The following is an 18,641-nucleotide window of genomic DNA, read 5'->3' as shown; positions in this document are numbered from 1 at the left end:
GCAATATCTAACAATGTTGTGCAATATTTAGCCATGCTGTGCAATATATTTGTTGTTGGTGTTCGTATAACCAATTAATAGTGTGATTGGTTAATTGATGTAATTAACTAGTATATTTCTTTGTTAGTTTACGGTCAGTAACCAAGAGGCCTGCTTGATATTTGTAGAGTGTAATAAATGCTTGAGGATTGCATGGTTCCTCAATGCTTCTTCTCCTAGCTGTTTACCTTTTTTCTGTCCTGTTTGTTAATTATTTATTTCAATTACATAGTGTTTCCCTGGGTATATATAGGGTGTAGTGGTGTCACATATGGAAAAGTGAATTACTATGTCCTAGTAGCGGTTTGGTGACAATTAAATATGGTAGATTATGCATTTGCCTGGCACCCCAGATAGCCAACCGTTACACGGTTATGAAACAGCCCTCTTGCTTGAGCTCTCTGATGACACACACACACAGTTAGTCTGTCAATCTTTGGGAAGATTCTTAAGCAACGGCACATGAATCACCGGATAACGCTCACAATGATGTCATTACAGGGAAGTGAAGTAAACCCAGGTAACAAGCATGGCAACCGGCTGGACCCGCATTCAAGCAATGATTGGGAATTTGACATGGTTGCGCTAAAACATTCACTTTCCAATGGGGCCACACTAAATAACATATAAAGAGATCTCACATGTGTATTGTGTCAACTGGACCTTGTATTGAGCCTTTGGAATATGAATATATATATATATATATATATATATATATATATATATATATATATAGATATATATATATATATATATATATATATATATCATCATCATCCTTTTTCGATCCACTGCTGGATGAAGGCCTCCCCAAGATTCTTCCACACAAGCCTGTCTGCTGCGTCCCTCATCCACGCTGCTCCAGCGTGTTTCCTAATTTCATCTTATATATATATATGAGTTAAATCCAGTTTGCAGGTCATAAAACCCTTTTTCAGATGTTTCAGAGAGGGTTGGATGTTTATTCTCATTTTTCAAAGCACTGTTAAATCTCTTTATAACAGTCTTTAAAGATTTGTGGATAAGAGCCCTTTATGTCATGTCTGATTTAGAGACTGTTTTTTTTTTGTGTAACTGGTGTTTGTGTTTTCATTACATGGGGTTGGATTTAATTTGTATATTTCATAACAATATCCCAAGAGGAAATTGTCAAAAAGCTGTCTTTAAATTTCAGTGTGTTTTTTTTCAGTAAGGGTCTGATATTTAACATGCTGAGCTGAGCTAGTCTGAGAAAGACCCTAAACTTAATCCTTAAGTTTTCTTACAGCCCATTTGAACTAATTACATAAAGCTTGAGGTTCATTAAACTGCATCAGAGAGTTGATTAGCTTATTCTCACATTACAAAGAAATCAGCACAGCTCTTATAATGATTACAAGGTAAATGTGACGGGTCTAGTGTAAAAATCAGCACAGCTCTTATAATGATTACAAGGTAAATGTGATGGGTCTAGTGTAGAAATCAGCACAGCTCTTATAATGATTACAAGGTAAATGTGACGGGTCTAGTGTAGAAATCAGCACAGCTCTTACAATGATTACAAGGTAAATGTGACGGGTCTAGTGTAGAAATCAGCACAGCTCTTATAATGATTACAAGGTAAATGTGATGGGTCTAGTGTAGAAATCAGCACAGCTCTTATAATGATTACAAGGTAAATGTGACAGGTCTAGTGTAGAAATCAGCACAGTTCTTATAATGATTACAAGGTAAATGTGATGGGTCTAGTGTAGAAATCAGCACAGCTCTTATAATGATTACAAGGTAAATGTTGATCTTTCTTTGCATGTATTTCAGTCTGCAGACTGGTACATTCAAGTGGCTGGTAAAAGTGGCCTGGTCTCTCCTCCTCTTTTAATTGGCTCACATCCTGCTCTCATAAGGAAGTTAGTTGAATAGAGAAGTCTTCAGTTTTACTGTCACAGTTGTGCCCACGGAGGATTACATTGTGTCAGCAGTGCAGCAGTCAGACACACTTCTAGGCTTTTTACTCAGATTCTAAAACACAAAACAATGTTGCAAAGGAAATCTTCAAATGTTTCGGACAAACCCAAATGCCAAAAGCCAAAGGTAAGACAGAATGACTTCCTCCTGAGTGGTAATCATTTCAGCAGTGAGACGGGTTTTATTCCATGTGGTTGACATGTATGTGAGTGTTTTTGTGTGTATTGATTTAGTTCAGTTCTGATGATGTGATTCGTTACATTGCTGTGGAGTACGGTACAGCGCTCCACTCTTATAATCACACCAGCAAGGCATTATTTGCTTGTAATACAGTCGTGTAGAATGGAAAGCAGCGCATTAATGAGATGTATATTGGGTAAGACAGGATATGCAATACTACACACATCGCTCTGTATAAGGGGATCATGTGGAACAAAGTGTGAGTCAATGCTGATGTATTTAAGGATGCGTTTTACATAAGGAAACTTGAGTACTGTATTACTGGGTCAAAGAAATGAAACATAAATACAATACATATATATATCTGAAATACATAAGTCAGTGGGCTTTAATTTATCAGTTTGAATTGCTATTCACTGAACTGTTCTATAAAAAATACAGTTTGTTGAACATCAAGCTTTATTTTATTCATAAAAAATCTGAAGCAAATACTTTGTCTGACTCAGTTATCTATATAGATTGATTTAGTCTTTCTAAAGCAAAAAAAAACAAGGTAACACTGTACATGAAGTGTCTCTAATTACTGTGTATTTACATAGCAGTTACATAGGCAATACAACGTTATTATAAGAACATAAGAACATTAGAAAGTTTAGAAATGAGAGGAGGCCCCATTCAGCCCATCTTGCTCGTTTGGTTGTTAGTAGCTTATTGATCCCAGAATCTCATCAAGCAGCTTCTTGAAGGATCCCATGGTGTCAGCTTCAACAACATTACTTGGGAGTTGGTTCCAGACCCTCACAATTCTCTGTGTAAAAATGTGCCTCCTACTTTCTGTACTGAATGCCCCTTTATCTAATCTCCATTTGTGACCCCTGGTTCTTGTTTCTTTTTTCAGGTCAAAAAAGTCCCTTGGGTCGACATTGTCAATACCTTTTAGGATTTTGAATGCTTGAATCAGATCACCGCGTAGTCTTCTTTGTTCAAGACTGAATAGATTCAATTATTTTAGCCTGTCTGCATACGACATGCCTTTTAAACCCAGGATAATTCTGGTCGCTCTTCTTTGCACTCTTTCTAGAGCAGCAATATCCTTTTGTAACGAGGTGACCAGAACTGAACACAATATTCTAGATGAGGTCTTACTAATGCATTGTAAAGTTTTAACATCACTTCCCTTGATTTAAATTCAACACTTCTCACAATATATCCGAGCATCTTGTTGTCGTTTTTTATAGCTTCCCCACATTGTCTAGATGAAGACATTTCTGAGTCAACATAAACTCTTTTTCATAGATTCCTTCTTCAATTTCAGTATCTCCCATATGATATTTATAATGCACATTTTTATTGCCTGCGTGCAGTACCTTACACTTTTCTTTATTAAATGTCATTTGCAATTATCCATTGTTGATGTTGCAAAAAATCCCTTTCCTAAAACCATGCTAACTGTCTCCCAGGATACTGTTACCATAGAGGTAATTTTTCATTTTGGATCTTATTATAGTTTTCATAAGTTTACATATAATAGAAGTCAGGCTTATTGGTCTAACATACCTGTAATTTTTCTTTTCATTGTTAACATTCTGAAAATTTTTACACGTATAACTTTAAAGTCTTTTTCAAAGCTCTTTTTAAAATGTCTGCTCTAGTGCACTGAGAGTGTTAGGATTGCTGCCCACATTGTCACACAGGCAGCACAGTGATACCGATCCACACAATAGAAAAGCCAGAGCACTTGTTATGTTTTTTAATCGCTCTTCCTGCAGTGATTTAGAGGACAGATCTCAAACCCTGGTGCACTACAGCGGACATTTTGAAAAGAGCTCTGAAACAGACTTTTTTTTTTATTTAGAGTGACATCATGGAAAACAGTGACAAATGGGCCATTGAAAAAAATATGTATAGCTTAATAAATAAGCAGGATTTCTGTTGGCTCCTTGTTTTGATAACATCTGAATAAACTCAAGTGAAACGGACACTGGTTTTCCAGCTCATTTAACACATCAATAGACTTGCGAGACACTGTAGATGCGCACTGCAGTGTTATCATCTTCAACAGGATGTAGTGTTTGAAAAGCAGAGGCGAGCCAGGTCAGAGGATATGGCTCAAGACTTCAACAAGTCATAACAGATCACAATACTTAGAATTGCAGCCTGCCTCCTGATCATACAGTGCAACCGCAGTACAAAAACTACAAGCCTATTAAAACACACATTCATTGGAAGCTTTCATGCATCAACAAACATAGTGGATCCCAATGGCTTTATTTCCCTTCAGCCACTGTTTAGATCATCACAACAGAGTATATAGAATGTAAAGCAGCTATGTTTCGTGTTGCTCGCACTCTGAAGATATCCATCACCTTGCTTTGCAGATTTTATCATGCAAAAGTGAGAACCACTGGCTGCCATTCACAAAGCTTTGAAGGACTGCTTTTAAAACATTATCTTAAGATATAAACAGCAATTAATTTCACAAACTGCAAACTCACTTTAATGAAGCAAAACAAAACAGTCTTGAAAGTTTTGTGAGTTGGGCTCATTGAATCCCCCTGCATGTAGACTAGCATTGCCAGCTCAAGCACAGACTGGGTGCTGGTATAGTTTTGTGAGTTGGGCTCATTGAATCTCCATGCATGTAGACTAGCATTGCCAGCTCAAGCACAGACTGGGTGCTGGTATAGTTTTGTGAGTTGGGCTCATTGAATCTCCATGCATGTAGACTAGCATTGCCAGCTCAAGCACAGACTGGGTGCTGGTATAGTTTTGTGAGTTGGGCTCATTTAATCTCCCTGCATGTAGACTAGCATTGCCAGCTCAAGCACAGACTGGGTGCTGGTATAGTTTTGTGAGTTGGGCTCATTTAATCTCCATGCATGTAGACTAGCATTGCCAGCTCAACACAGACTGGGTGCTGGTATAGTTTTGTGAGTTGGGCTCATTGAATCTCCCTGCATGTAGACTAGCATTGCCAGCTCAAGCACAGACTGGGTGCTGGTATAGGTTTGTGAGTTGGGCTCATTGAATCTCCCTGCATGTAGACTAGCATTGCCAGCTCAAGCACAGACTGAGATAGTATCTCTGAATGGATTATAATGAGCTGTGTCTTATTAGTTTATTGTCAGTGGTGAAGGCAGCCTGGGGACAGAGCAGAGACGAGCAGGTTAAATGTGTTTGCGTTTCGACCAGAGAGAGCTCCTGTTTGGTATTTAAAAGAGATTATCAGGCTATGTGCCCAATGTAATTACTTTCGGAGGGTGGCTGGCACAGTGGCATGGACAGCTTTTCGATGGATTACAGATGACTCAAATTCCCTCATGAAAATCCATCCAGATATGCAGTGAATTGGTACATGCAACTCCAGCTGGATAACTAGGATGTGTTGTGCCTGATTTTCCACTTTATGCATTTGCTACACAGATTGCACACAGTGGACAATAGCGCCCAGTGTCTCTGTGCTGTGTGCTGTTGTACACGTAGACCACACCTCTACTGCATGCTGCTTGCAGTTGTGTGAATACATCTGCTCTCTACAGCACTCCCAGTCAGACAGCACAGCCACGTTGTGTGAATACATCTGCTCTCTACAGCACTCCCAGTCAGACAGCACAGCCACTTAGACAGAACTCATGTCATTCAACCCCTTTGTGTGGATGGATGCTTGAAGGAAGCAAGAGTAGCTATTTTACTCATCTTTCAGTTTAGTCAATACGATCACCTCAAGATTTCACATTTATATCCTTTATATACCTGCCTGCATGGGGAGGCTGGGTGTTAGAGAGCTTGTAACCTCAGTCCAGACTGTTCGATTTCTGTAAGCAATATATACATAATGCATACATCATATTGTAAACTGGCTAATGTATGGAATTGTACAGCATCTTTTCAATAGCCTTTCTGATTTTAGGCACTCTAACTGTATAACTCATGACTCCAGAGAATCAGAAACTCGGTATCTGTTGCAGAGTTCTGTGCTTCTATAAAGACTCATTCCTTTGACCAGACATTCTTAAATAAACTGTACACTACGTGTATTTGAACTTGATTTGGTGACGCGCCTGACTGTGCATTAGAGCTCTCTATGGAATTTGATGATGCTGTTGCTGTTAAACTGCATCTTTATAGATTTATACAAGACGTCCAATTCCGCAGCCTTGTCTTATTGAAGTAGCAAGGAGGTCTGCAAAGTGTGAAGCTGGTCACTCTATTTTCAAAAGCAGACTGATGAGTTCTTTTTTAGATGTATTCCGTCAACAAACACACACACATATCTTTTTTAAGAACTTGAAGCTGCAGTTCCATTGCACAAACTGCAAGACGAATATACCCAAAAATACTAAAAGTGTTCATCTGTTATTGTCTCTATCTATATGTTGAGGAGACAGAAACCCGACTAAGAAAGTTACTTCATAGTCCCAACATGAATCTTCTTAGTTGTTTTTCAATCTTCAGTTATTGTATTTATTGGGTTTTTTTCAGACTGGATTAAAAAGCTCTGATAAACAGGGGTCACAGGCCCTTTGTGATTTTATAAGAATGAATATTTCTGCATTGTATCCGAGTCATCATATAAACTGTGTCTCCCCCTCTCATTGCTGTTTGTGATGCATGTTCTCACTCTGTGTCTCCTCCTCTCATTGCTGTCTGTGATGCATGTTCTCACTCTGTGTCTCCTCTCATTGTTGTCTGTGATGCATGTTCTCACTCTGTGTCTCCTCCTCTCATTGTTGTCTGTGATGCATGTTCTCACTCTGTGTCTCCTCTCATTGCTGTCTGTGATGCATGTTCTCACTCTGTGTCTCCTCCTCTCATTGCTGTCTGTGATGCATGTTCTCACTCTGTGTCTCCTCTCATTGCTGTCTGTGATACATGTTCTCACACTGTGTCTCCTCTCATTACTGTCTGTGATGCATGTTCTCACTCTGTGTCTCCTCCTCTCATTGCTGTCTGTGATGCATGTTCTCACTCTGTGTCTCCTCCTCTCATTGCTGTCTGTGATGCATGTTCTCACTCTGTGTCTCCTCTCATTACTGTCTGTGATGCATGTTCTCACACTGTGTCTCCTCTCATTACTGTCTGTGATGCATGTTCTCACTCTGTGTCTCCTCCTCTCATTGCTGTCTGTGATTCATGTTCTCACTCTGTGTCTCCTCCTCTCATTGCTGTCTGTGATGCATGTTCTCACTCTGTGTCTCCTCCTCTCATTGTTGTCTGTGATGCATGTTCTCACTCGGTGTCTCCTCCTCTCATTGCTGTCTGTGATGCATGTTCTCACTCGGTGTCTCCTCCTCTCATTGCTGTCTGTGATGCATGTTCTCACTCTGTGTCTCCTCTCATTACTGTCTGTGATGCATGTTCTCACTCTGTGTCTCCTCCTCTCATTACTGTCTGTGATGCATGTTCTCACACTGTGTCTCCTCTCATTACTGTCTGTGATGCATGTTCTCACTCTGTGTCTCCTCTCATTACTGTCTGTGATGCATGTTCTCACTCTGTGTCTCCTCTCATTGCTGTCTATGATGCATGTTCTCACTCTGTGTCTCCTCCTCTCATTGCTGTCTGTGATGCATGTTCTCACTCTGTGTCTCCTCCTCTCATTGTTGTCTGTGATGCATGTTCTCACTCTGTGTCTCCTCCTCTCATTACTGTCTGTGATGCATGTTCTCACTCTGTGTCTCCTCCTCTCATTGTTGTCTGTGATGCATGTTCTCACTCTGTGTCTCCTCCTCTCATTACTGTCTGTGATGCATGTTCTCACTCTGTGTCTCCTCCTCTCATTGCTGTCTATGATGCATGTTCTCACTCTGTGTCTCCTCTCATTGCTGTCTGTGATGCATGTTCTCACTCTGTGTCTCCTCCTCTCATTGCTGTCTGTGATGCATGTTCTCACTCTGTGTCTCCTCCTCTCACTGCTGTCTGTGATGCATGTTCTCACTCTGTGTCTCCTCCTCTCACTGCTGTCTGTGATGCATGTTCTCACTCTGTGTCTCCTCTCATTACTGTCTGTGATGCATGTTCTCACTCTGTGTCTCCTCCTCTCATTACTGTCTGTGATGCATGTTCTCACTCTGTGTCTCCTCTCATTGCTGTCTGTGATGCATGTTCTCACTCTGTGTCTCCTCCTCTCATTGCTGTCTGTGATGCATGTTCTCACACTGTGTCTCCTCTCATTACTGTCTGTGATGCATGTTCTCACTCTGTGTCTCCTCCTCTCATTACTGTCTGTGATGCATGTTCTCACTCTGTGTCTCCTTTCATTGCTGTCTGTGATGCATGTTCTCTTACATGCTTATTATTTCTCTGCAGCGCTCCAGCAGCTTTGGGAGATTTGACGCTTTCAGACAACATTCATCAGCACAGCCTGCACCAGAAGACAACTCGGAGAGCAGTGTATGTATAGAGGGGCTCTCTCATGCGCTGCGTTTCAACAACACGTCTGCCTAACTGGACTAACTTTGATACTAGAAAAAGAGAAAGAAAGAAAAACCCTCCAGCTTGTGCACTGACTGTTTTATGAGCACATATTGGTATCTTCTCAAGTTTAATACCTATACCTATAGTTTTATAACCTACCTCAATGTGAACACAAAATAATAATGTTAGTTATTTTATGTGTAATGTATAAAATATAAGTTGTACATTTTGTAGTACACAGGAAATGTCTCTAAAATAGACTGAGGTGCTGAACTATACCATCCATATAGAAACACACAGGGTCACAGACACACACACACGCACATGGTAATACGGACACACACACACACACACACACACAGACACACACACACACACACACACACGCACACGCATACACAGCACATATAGTAAAACAAAGTATTGCATGGATAAAATGTACTGGGACCAGGGTCAAACTGTTTATTTGAACAAAATCTGATTAAAAGACAAGCAAGAAATACATGTTTTATTTTGTTTTGTAAGCAAAATAAAGACCAGAGAAGCCTTAGAAAGTAGAAATGTAAAGCTGGTTTAAGAGATTATTGCAGCTCCTTAAACTGTTGCTTGAATCAGCTGAGTTCTGTTGTTGCACACGATCAGTGTTAATGAAGCTGACATTTTAAGAATGCTTTTACAATACAGAATCTAATCCAGTAATAAGAGCACGGCTTGCAGTTAACACAGTGTATTTTATTGCACTCTTGTTCAGGCTGCTGAAGGAGAGTGTGAAGCGGAGGCCTGCGATCAGAGTCACAACAAACCCTCCAGTAATACAAGCATCGGCAAGAAGATGAGGGCCATTTCTCTGACCATGCGCAGGAAGATGGGCAGAAAGTACAGCAAAGCATTCACAGAGGAAATGGTAAGATGAAGCAAGGGGCAGCTATCAGTGGAGAGAGCTGCGTGGAGCCTGGTGGTCTGGGTGCAATGTGTTATATCTGCTGCTCCTGCGCTGTGTTTAGTAACTGGAGAGAGCCGCGTGGAGCCTGGGTGTCTGGGTGCAATGTGTTATATCTGCTGCTCCTGCGCTGTGTTTAGTAACTGGAGAGAGCCGCGTGGAGCCTGGGGGTCTGGGTGCAATGTGTTATATCTGCTGCTCCTGCGCTGTGTTTAGTAACTGGAGAGAGCCGCGTGGAGCCTGGGGGTCTGGGTGCAATGTGTTATATCTGCTGCTCCTGCGCTGTGTTTAGTAACTGGAGAGAGCCGCGTGGAGCCTGGGGGTCTGGGTGCAATGTGTTATATCTGCTGCTCCTGCGCTGTGTTTAGTAACTGGAGAGAGCCGCGTGGAGCCTGGGTGTCTGGGTGCAATGTGTTATATCTGCTGCTCCTGCGCTGTGTTTAGTAACTGGAGAGAGCCGCGTGGAGCCTGGGGGTCTGGGTGCAATGTGTTATATCTGCTGCTCCTGCGCTGTGTTTAGTAACTGGAGAGAGCTGCGTGGAGCCTGGGGGTCTGGGTGCAATGTGTTACATCTGCTGCTCCTGCGCTGTGTTTAGTAACTGGAGAGAGCCGCGTGGAGCCTGGGGGTCTGGTTGCAATGTGTTATATCTGCTGCTCCTGCGCTGTGTTTAGTAACTGGAGAGAGCCGCGTGGAGCCTGGGGGTCTGGGTGCAATGTGTTATATCTGCTGCTCCTGCGCTGTGTTTAGTAACTGGAGAGAGCTGCGTGGAGCCTGGGGGTCTGGGTGCAATGTGTTATATCTGCTGCTCCTGCGCTGTGTTTAGTAACTGGAGAGAGCTGCGTGGAGCCTGGGTGTCTGGGTGCAATGTGTTATTTCTGCTGCTCCTGCGCTGTGTTTAGTAACTGGAGAGAGCTGCGTGGAGCCTGGGGGTCTGGGTGCAATGTGTTATTTCTGCTGCTCCTGCGCTGTGTTTAGTAACTGGAGAGAGCTGTGTGGAGCCTGGGGGTCTGGGTGCAATGAGTTATATCTGCTGCTCCTGCTCTGTGTTTAGTAACTGGAGAGAGCTGCGTGGAGCCTGGGGGTCTGGGTGCAATGAGTTATATCTGCTGCTCCCGCGCTGTGTTTAGTAACTGGAGAGAGCTGCGTGGAGCCTGGGGGTCTGGGTGCAGTGTGTTATATCTGCTGCTCCTGCGCTGTGTTTAGATACAGCCCCTCCTTCATCATTCCTGTTCTCAATTTTATATTCCTGCTGCCTGCCCGGATTTTATGAGGCGGTCCCAACAGTAATGAAAAGCAATATATTCAAGACATTTATAAAAGAGATTATTTTAAATGAAGGGTTTTCACTATTTACAGTTTCCATCGGATTTGTCCAGATTTGACAACAGCTTACATGTTAAGTTGTGTATAACTAGTTTCCACATTCTTTTTTTAATCAGCTCATTACTTACAGATCGGCATTGCCTTGTGCTTTCTGTTTACTGCTGTAGTTCCCTTTTAAGTAAAGCTCTTCAAGCAAAGACACTTGCAGTGCCTCTGTAGCGATGCAGACACAAGTACAAAAAAAGTATTACAAGTTCCAATACAAAAGTGGCTTGCTTGCCTTTGCAATGGAGGACACATGTCTTTGGGATTGCCACTTCCCATTTGTGAAATGTAGTCTGTTATCTGTTATAAATGACATTCTGTCCACAAACAGAAGGAGAGAAAAGGAGAAATAAATGTGCTTCTTGTGTAAAGAGGCATGAAGAAACTCCTTCCTCATTTCACATTCATCAGCAGAAGGGTGTGAGCAGCAGGGCCCCCATCGTTCTTCTGCATCGCTCAAGCAGCACACACACGGGTCTCTTTGTATTAAACAACAGCTCTGAGGAACTACTGTAGATTTTTTAGCCCCTTCATCATAATGTGTGTGTTTGTGGATCTGCTTGGGCTCAAACCTGTTCTTTATAAGGGAAGTCCCAAACGATGCAGCTTTTAAGATGTAAAAGGGGATTATTTCTACTTTCCAGACCCTAAAGATCTGTTAAAGTTTGTTTTTCAGTTTTTTTCACTTTGTATCTGGTAAAAGGGGTCAGTCTAAAAGCATGTCTAGAGTAAGGGTGTCTGTAACCCTGCTCCAGCCCTTCAGATCCAGAGATAAGCACGATCCCTGCAGCAGATGCCCATCACTGCTGCCCTCGTCCTGCAGGTCATGCCTGCCTCGTCTGGGCACTCGGCTTATTTATAGCATGACCAGGAACCCCCTACAAGTGTGTAGTTATCGGAAAATTCCACTTTGAAAAGGTGCTTTTCTTCTCTTCTATAATACTTTATTGTATGATTCATGATTCAGATTAAACTGACTCAATCAATTTGGCACAAAATCAGAATAGTGGTTTACTGGAGTACTGCTGTCACCTTCATCACTGTGCTTCACTATACTGTTTATATCCATTAGCACAAGTACTGCCGGCTGTTCAAATTAATTACATCTTCTCCCACAGTTAATCTTGCACCAAATGTAATTTCATCTTTCCCAACAGACCAGATAGGACAACACTAGGGCTGGGTTTTATCACCATAGCTTTGGGACTTTTTATTGAATTCAGACATGTAGCGTTTTTCCGTGTGCCATTGCAAAGACTGACGGAAAGGACGGTCCAAGTGACGGAACAGAAGTGTAAATGGAACCAGCAATAAGAGAACATCCAGCAAAGCCATCCTTCTATCTTGTAAGACGTGAACAGCAGGAATGCAAGGCTGCGTTTAGATGCATCTCTGAGTGCTAAATACTGGCAATTCTGTTTTATATGTTGCTAGGCTTTGTTTGTGTATTTCTCCAAATAGAGTTGTCTTTATCACCTGGAAACAGTACAGTCAGACACAAACAATTACTTCATTTATTAAGTCAATCCAACACTTCCACCCAGGCTTCAGTGACTCAGTCAGTAATTCTTTGAACTTGATAGGGGATTGTGTCACGGCAGTAGTAACAGGTTGTGAGCTATGAAAAGGTAATTCTATGAATTTGTGAACTTTTAACAGCAATCAAATACCGAGATCTCAGATAATAAGTTGTCACTTAAAAAGTGTGTAAGATACTTACCGTACATGTAAGTTATTTCAAAGCATGCCACTGAAAAAGAAAATTGACTAAATTCAGCTGGTGTTCTCAAACATCCCTCCTTATCACTGCACACGTCTCTGCTCAAACATCCCTCCTTATCACTGCACACGTCTCTGCTCAAACATCGTTCCTTATCACTGCACACGTCTCTGCTCAAACATCCCTCCTTATCACTGCACACGTCTCTGCTCAAACATCCCTCCTTATCACTGCACACGTCTCTGCTCAAACATCCCTCCTTATCACTGCACACGTCTCTGCTCAAACATCCCTCCTTATCACTGCACACGTCTCTGCTCAAACATCCCTCCTTATCACTGCACACGTCTCTGCTCAAACATCCCTCCTTATCACTGCACACGTCTCTGCTCAAACATCCCTCCTTATCACTGCACACGTCTCTGCTCAAACATCCCTCCTTATCACTGCACACGTCTCTGCTCAAACATCCCTCCTTATCACTGCACATGTCTCTGCTCAAACATCCCTCCTTATCACTGCACACGTCTCTGCTCAAACATCCCTCCTTATCACTGCACACGTCTCTGCTCAAACATCCCTCCTTATCACTGCACACGTCTCTGCTCAAACATCCCTCCTTATCACTGCACACGTCTCTGCTCAAACATCCCTCCTTATCACTGCACACGTCTCTGCTCAAACATCCCTCCTTATCACTGCACACGTCTCTGGTCTGTGCAGACCTATGATCGGGGCTTGTCTTCCTGTACTGAACCACAGCAAAGGTTTAGTCTAACAGGTCTCTGGCACAAACCGAGGGCCAGCAGTATTAACACTTAGTTTGGGTTAGTTTAGTTTCTTTACTTTGTGCCCCAAGGCAGGGCCAGCACAGGATGATCTCAATAGTGCAGCACGAGAGACCGAAGTAAACCTAATATAATAACAATAACAATATTTCCAAACATTGCTACACATTCAAAATGATATGTGTAATCTCCCATGTGTTTCTGGTTTTGTAAATTTAACATAAAACATCAGTAAATTAGCCTAGGATTAAATGATGGTGTTTGCACCGATAGCGATTCGTTGCTAATCGATTCTGATTCTGCACTGTTTTGTATCCTGATAACTCATCATCATCAAACTCAAATTCAGATGGCTTATTTAATCTTTTCAAAACGGACTTGTCATCGTAAGAGTAACTTAGAGCCGCTGTGTGTGGGGGGGGGGGGGGGGGGGGGGTGCTGTGTTAATAACCATTGTGTTAAAATTCATTCTCATATTCATAATTCCTGTTAGAGCCGCTGTGTGTGGGGGGGCGGTGCTGTGTTAATAACCATTGTGTTAAAATTCATTCTCATATTCATAATTCCTGTTAGAGCCGCTGTGTGTGGGGGGGCGGTGCTGTGTTAATAACCATTGTGTTAAAATTCATTCTCATATTCATAATTCCTGTTAGAGCCGCTGTGTGTGGGGGGGGGTGCTGTGTTAATAACCATTGTGTTAAAATTCATTCTCATATTCATAATTCCTGTTAGAGCCGCTGTGTGTGTGGGGGGCGGTGCTGTGTTAATAACCATTGTGTTAAAATTCATTCTCATATTCATAATTCCTGTTAGAGCCGCTGTGTGTGGGGGGGGGGCAGTGCTGTGTTAATAACCATTGTGTTAAAATTCATTCTCATATTCATAATTCCTGTTAGAGCCGCTGTGTGTGGGGGGGCGGTGCTGTGTTAATAACCATTGTGTTAAAATTCATTCTCATATTCATAATTCCTGTTAGAGCCGCTGTGTGTGGGGGGGCGGTGCTGTGTTAATAACCATTGTGTTAAAATTCATTCTCATATTCATAATTCCTGTTAGAGCCGCTGTGTGTGGGGGGCAGTGCTGTGTTAATAACCATTGTGTTAAAATTCATTCTCATATTCATAATTCCTGTTAGAGCCGCTGTGTGTGGGGGGGGGGCGGTGCTGTGTTAATAACCATTGTGTTAAAATTCATTCTCATATTCATAATTCCTGTTAGAGCCGCTGTGTGTGGGGGGGCGGTGCTGTGTTAATAACCATTGTGTTAAAATTCATTCTCATATTCATAATTCCTGTTAGAGCCGCTGTGTGTGTGGGGGGCGGTGCTGTGTTAATAACCATTGTGTTAAAATTCATTCTCATATTCATAATTCCTGTTAGAGCCGCTGTGTGTGTGGGGGGCGGTGCTGTGTTAATAACTATTGTGTTAAAATTCATTCTCATATTCATAATTCCTGTTAGAGCCGCTGTGTGGGGGGCAGTGCTGTGTTAATAACCATTGTGTTAAAATTCATTCTCATATTCATAATTCCTGTTAGAGCCGCTGTGTGTGGGGGGCGGTGCTGTGTTAATAACCATTGTGTTAAAATTCATTCTCATATTCATAATTCCTGTTAGAGCCGCTGTGTGGGGGGCAGTGCTGTGTTAATAACCATTGTGTTAAAATTCATTCTCATATTCATAATTCCTGTTAGAGCCGCTGTGTGTGGGGGGCGGTGCTGTGTTAATAACCATTGTGTTAAAATTCATTCTCATATTCATAATTCCTGTTAGAGCCGCTGTGTGTGTGGGGGGGGTGCTGTGTTAATAACCATTGTGTTAAAATTCATTCTCATATTCATAATTCCTGTTAGAGCCGCTGTGTGTGGGGGGGGGGCAGTGCTGTGTTAATAACCATTGTGTTAAAATTCATTCTCATATTCATAATTCCTGTTAGAGCCGCTGTGTGTGGGGGGGCAGTGCTGTGTTAATAACCATTGTGTTAAAATTCATTCTCATATTCATAATTCCTGTTAGAGCCGCTGTGTGTGGGGGGCAGTGCTGTGTTAATAACCATTGTGTTAAAATTCATTCTCATATTCATAATTCCTGTTAGAGCCGCTGTGTGTGGGGGGGGGCAGTGCTGTGTTAATAACCATTGTGTTAAAATTCATTCTCATATTCATAATTCCTGTTAGAGCCGCTGTGTGTGGGGGGGCAGTGCTGTGTTAATAACCATTGTGTTAAAATTCATTCTCATATTCATAATTCCTGTTAGAGCCGCTGTGTGTGGGGGGGCGGTGCTGTGTTAATAACCATTGTGTTAAAATTCATTCTCATATTCATAATTCCTGTTAGAGCCGCTGTGTGTGGGGGGCGGTGCTGTGTTAATAACCATTGTGTTAAAATTCATTCTCATATTCATAATTCCTGTTAGAGCCGCTGTGTGTGGGGGGCGGTGCTGTGTTAATAACCATTGTGTTAAAATTCATTCTCATATTCATAATTCCTGTTAGAGCTGCTGTGTGTGGGGGGCAGTGCTGTGTTAATAACCATTGTGTTAAAATTCATTCTCATATTCATAATTCCTGTTAGAGCCGCTGTGTGTGGGGGGGCAGTGCTGTGTTAATAACCATTGTGTTAAAATTCATTCTCATATTCATAATTCCTGTTAGAGCCGCTGTGTGGGGGGCAGTGCTGTGTTAATAACCATTGTGTTAAAATTCATTCTCATATTCATAATTCCTGTTAGAGCCGCTGTGTGTGGGGGGGCGGTGCTGTGTTAATAACCATTGTGTTAAAATTCATTCTCATATTCATAATTCCTGTTAGAGCCGCTGTGTGTGTGGGGGGCGGTGCTGTGTTAATAACCATTGTGTTAAAATTCATTCTCATATTCATAATTCCTGTTAGAGCCGCTGTGTGTGGGGGGGCGGTGCTGTGTTAATAACCATTGTGTTAAAATTCATTCTCATATTCATAATTCCTGTTAGAGCCGCTGTGTGTGGGGGGGCAGTGCTGTGTTAATAACCATTGTGTTAAAATTCATTCTCATATTCATAATTCCTGTTAGAGCCGCTGTGTGTGGGGGGGCAGTGCTGTGTTAATAACCATTGTGTTAAAATTCATTCTCATATTCATAATTCCTGTTAGAGCCGCTGTGTGTGGGGGTGCAGTGCTGTGTTAATAACCATTGTGTTAAAATTCATTCTCATATTCATAATTCCTGTTAGAGCCGCTGTGTGTGGGGGGGCGGTGCTGTGTTAATAACCATTGTGTTAAAATTCATTCTCATATTCATAATTCCTGTTAGAGCTGCTGTGTGTGGGGGGGCGGTGCTGTGTTAATAACCATTGTGTTAAAATTCATTCTCATATTCATAATTCCTGTTAGAGCCGCTGTGTGTGGGGGGGGGCAGTGCTGTGTTAATAACCATTGTGTTAAAATTCATTCTCATATTCATAATTCCTGTTAGAGCCGCTGTGTGTGGGGGGCGGTGCTGTGTTAATAACCATTGTGTTAAAATTCATTCTCATATTCATAATTCCTGTTAGAGCCGCTGTGTGTGGGGGGGGCGGTGCTGTGTTAATAACCATTGTGTTAAAATTCATTCTCATATTCATAATTCCTGTTAGAGCCGCTGTGTGTGGGGGGGCAGTGCTGTGTTAATAACCATTGTGTTAAAATTCATTCTCATATTCATAATTCCTGTTAGAGCCGCTGTGTGTGGGGGGGGGGGGCGGTGCTGTGTTAATAACCATTGTGTTAAAATTCATTCTCATATTCATAATTCCTGTTAGAGCCGCTGTGTGTGGGGGGGGGGGGCAGTGCTGTGTTAATAACCATTGTGTTAAAATTCATTCTCATATTCATAATTCCTGTTAGAGCCGCTGTGTGTGGGGGGGCAGTGCTGTGTTAATAACCATTGTGTTAAAATTCATTCTCATATTCATAATTCCTGTTAGAGCCGCTGTGTGTGGGGGGGCAGTGCTGTGTTAATAACCATTGTGTTAAAATTCATTCTCATATTCATAATTCCTGTTAGAGCCGCTGTGTGTGGGGGGGCAGTGCTGTGTTAATAACCATTGTGTTAAAATTCATTCTCATATTCATAATTCCTGTTAGAGCCGCTGTGTGGGGGGGGGGGGGGGGGGCGGTGCTGTGTTAATAACCATTGTGTTAAAATTCATTCTCATATTCATAATTCCTGTTAGAGCCGCTGTGTGTGGGGGTCGATGCTGTGTTAATAACCATTGTGTTAAAATTCATTCTCATATTCATAATTCCTGTTAGAGCCGCTGTGTGTGGGGGGGCAGTGCTGTGTTAATAACCATTGTGTTAAAATTCATTCTCATATTCATAATTCCTGTTAGAGCCGCTGTGTGTGTGGGGGGGGGGGCGGTGCTGTGTTAATAACCATTGTGTTAAAATTCATTCTCATATTCATAATTCCTGTTAGAGTCGCTTCTGCATTTTCAATGTGTGCAGGGGTGCTTTGTTAATTTAGTTTGTAGGTTAGGAATTATTACACTTTATTGACATATGCTTGCCTTTTGCTGTTCTCTTACTTATTCTGTGCATTTCACCTGCTGACGCACGTGTGTCATGACATAAGTAATAAATACATTTGCATGTATTGATTCATATCGGGATTGGCCTTGGCATATTTTAATTTTTTTTTTTTTTTTTTTAAAGTCCAATGTTTTCATGTAGTAAGGCTTGGAACATCATTTTTTAAAAGAGCTTTTTTCCAATATGGTGCCCATGCTTCCCGAGGGGTGTTCTCTTAGCCAGAGGTTACTGTAATTCAATACTCATATTTTTACTGTAGCTGTATGCCTTGCTGTTTGGTCCTTTTTTAAAGACAATATACAGTAAGGATAGCTGAGCCATAATTCAAATTAAATCAAATGACACACAATATGAGAATCCATTACTGCCTGAGTATCTCCCTGCCTAACTGCACAATGACACACAATATGAGAATCCATTACTGCCTGAGTATCTTCCCATACCCGTTAAATGCTTATTTTCTCAATGTCAGATATTTTGGACACTGGGCAGCAAAGGGTTGATAAAAGGAGTATTATTTAGCTTGTGTTGCTTGTGTCCCCTGTCAGGGTGAAGACACAGAGCGAGACTGCGAGACCCACGAGGGTGATCACAGGCACGGCCAGCACTCAGAGAAAGCCTCTATGAAAGCCAGCGACTCCATGGAAAGCCTGTACAGCGGCAGGAGCTCCTCCAGTAAGTGATCAAACACACA

At 41.9% G+C, this 18,641-nt stretch overlaps 1 protein-coding gene across 1 annotated transcript in view; it reads left to right on the top strand.

Annotated features, from left to right (window-relative positions):
* The window catches only part of LOC117972946 (SAM and SH3 domain-containing protein 1-like), a 51,470-nt gene that overhangs the window by 24,563 nt on the left and 8,266 nt on the right, over positions 1–18,641 (top strand). The window contains exons 10-12 of the mRNA XM_059030598.1: positions 8,473–8,556; positions 9,332–9,484; positions 18,496–18,622. Coding sequence (XP_058886581.1) covers positions 8,473–8,556; positions 9,332–9,484; positions 18,496–18,622 — 364 coding nt within the window. The remainder of the gene's footprint in view (positions 1–8,472; positions 8,557–9,331; positions 9,485–18,495; positions 18,623–18,641) is intronic.

Source organism: Acipenser ruthenus, chromosome 9 (genome assembly GCF_902713425.1).
Source record: "Acipenser ruthenus chromosome 9, fAciRut3.2 maternal haplotype, whole genome shotgun sequence".
Lineage (NCBI taxonomy): Eukaryota > Metazoa > Chordata > Actinopteri > Acipenseriformes > Acipenseridae > Acipenser > Acipenser ruthenus.
This window is presented reverse-complemented; position numbering and strand designations above follow the sequence as displayed.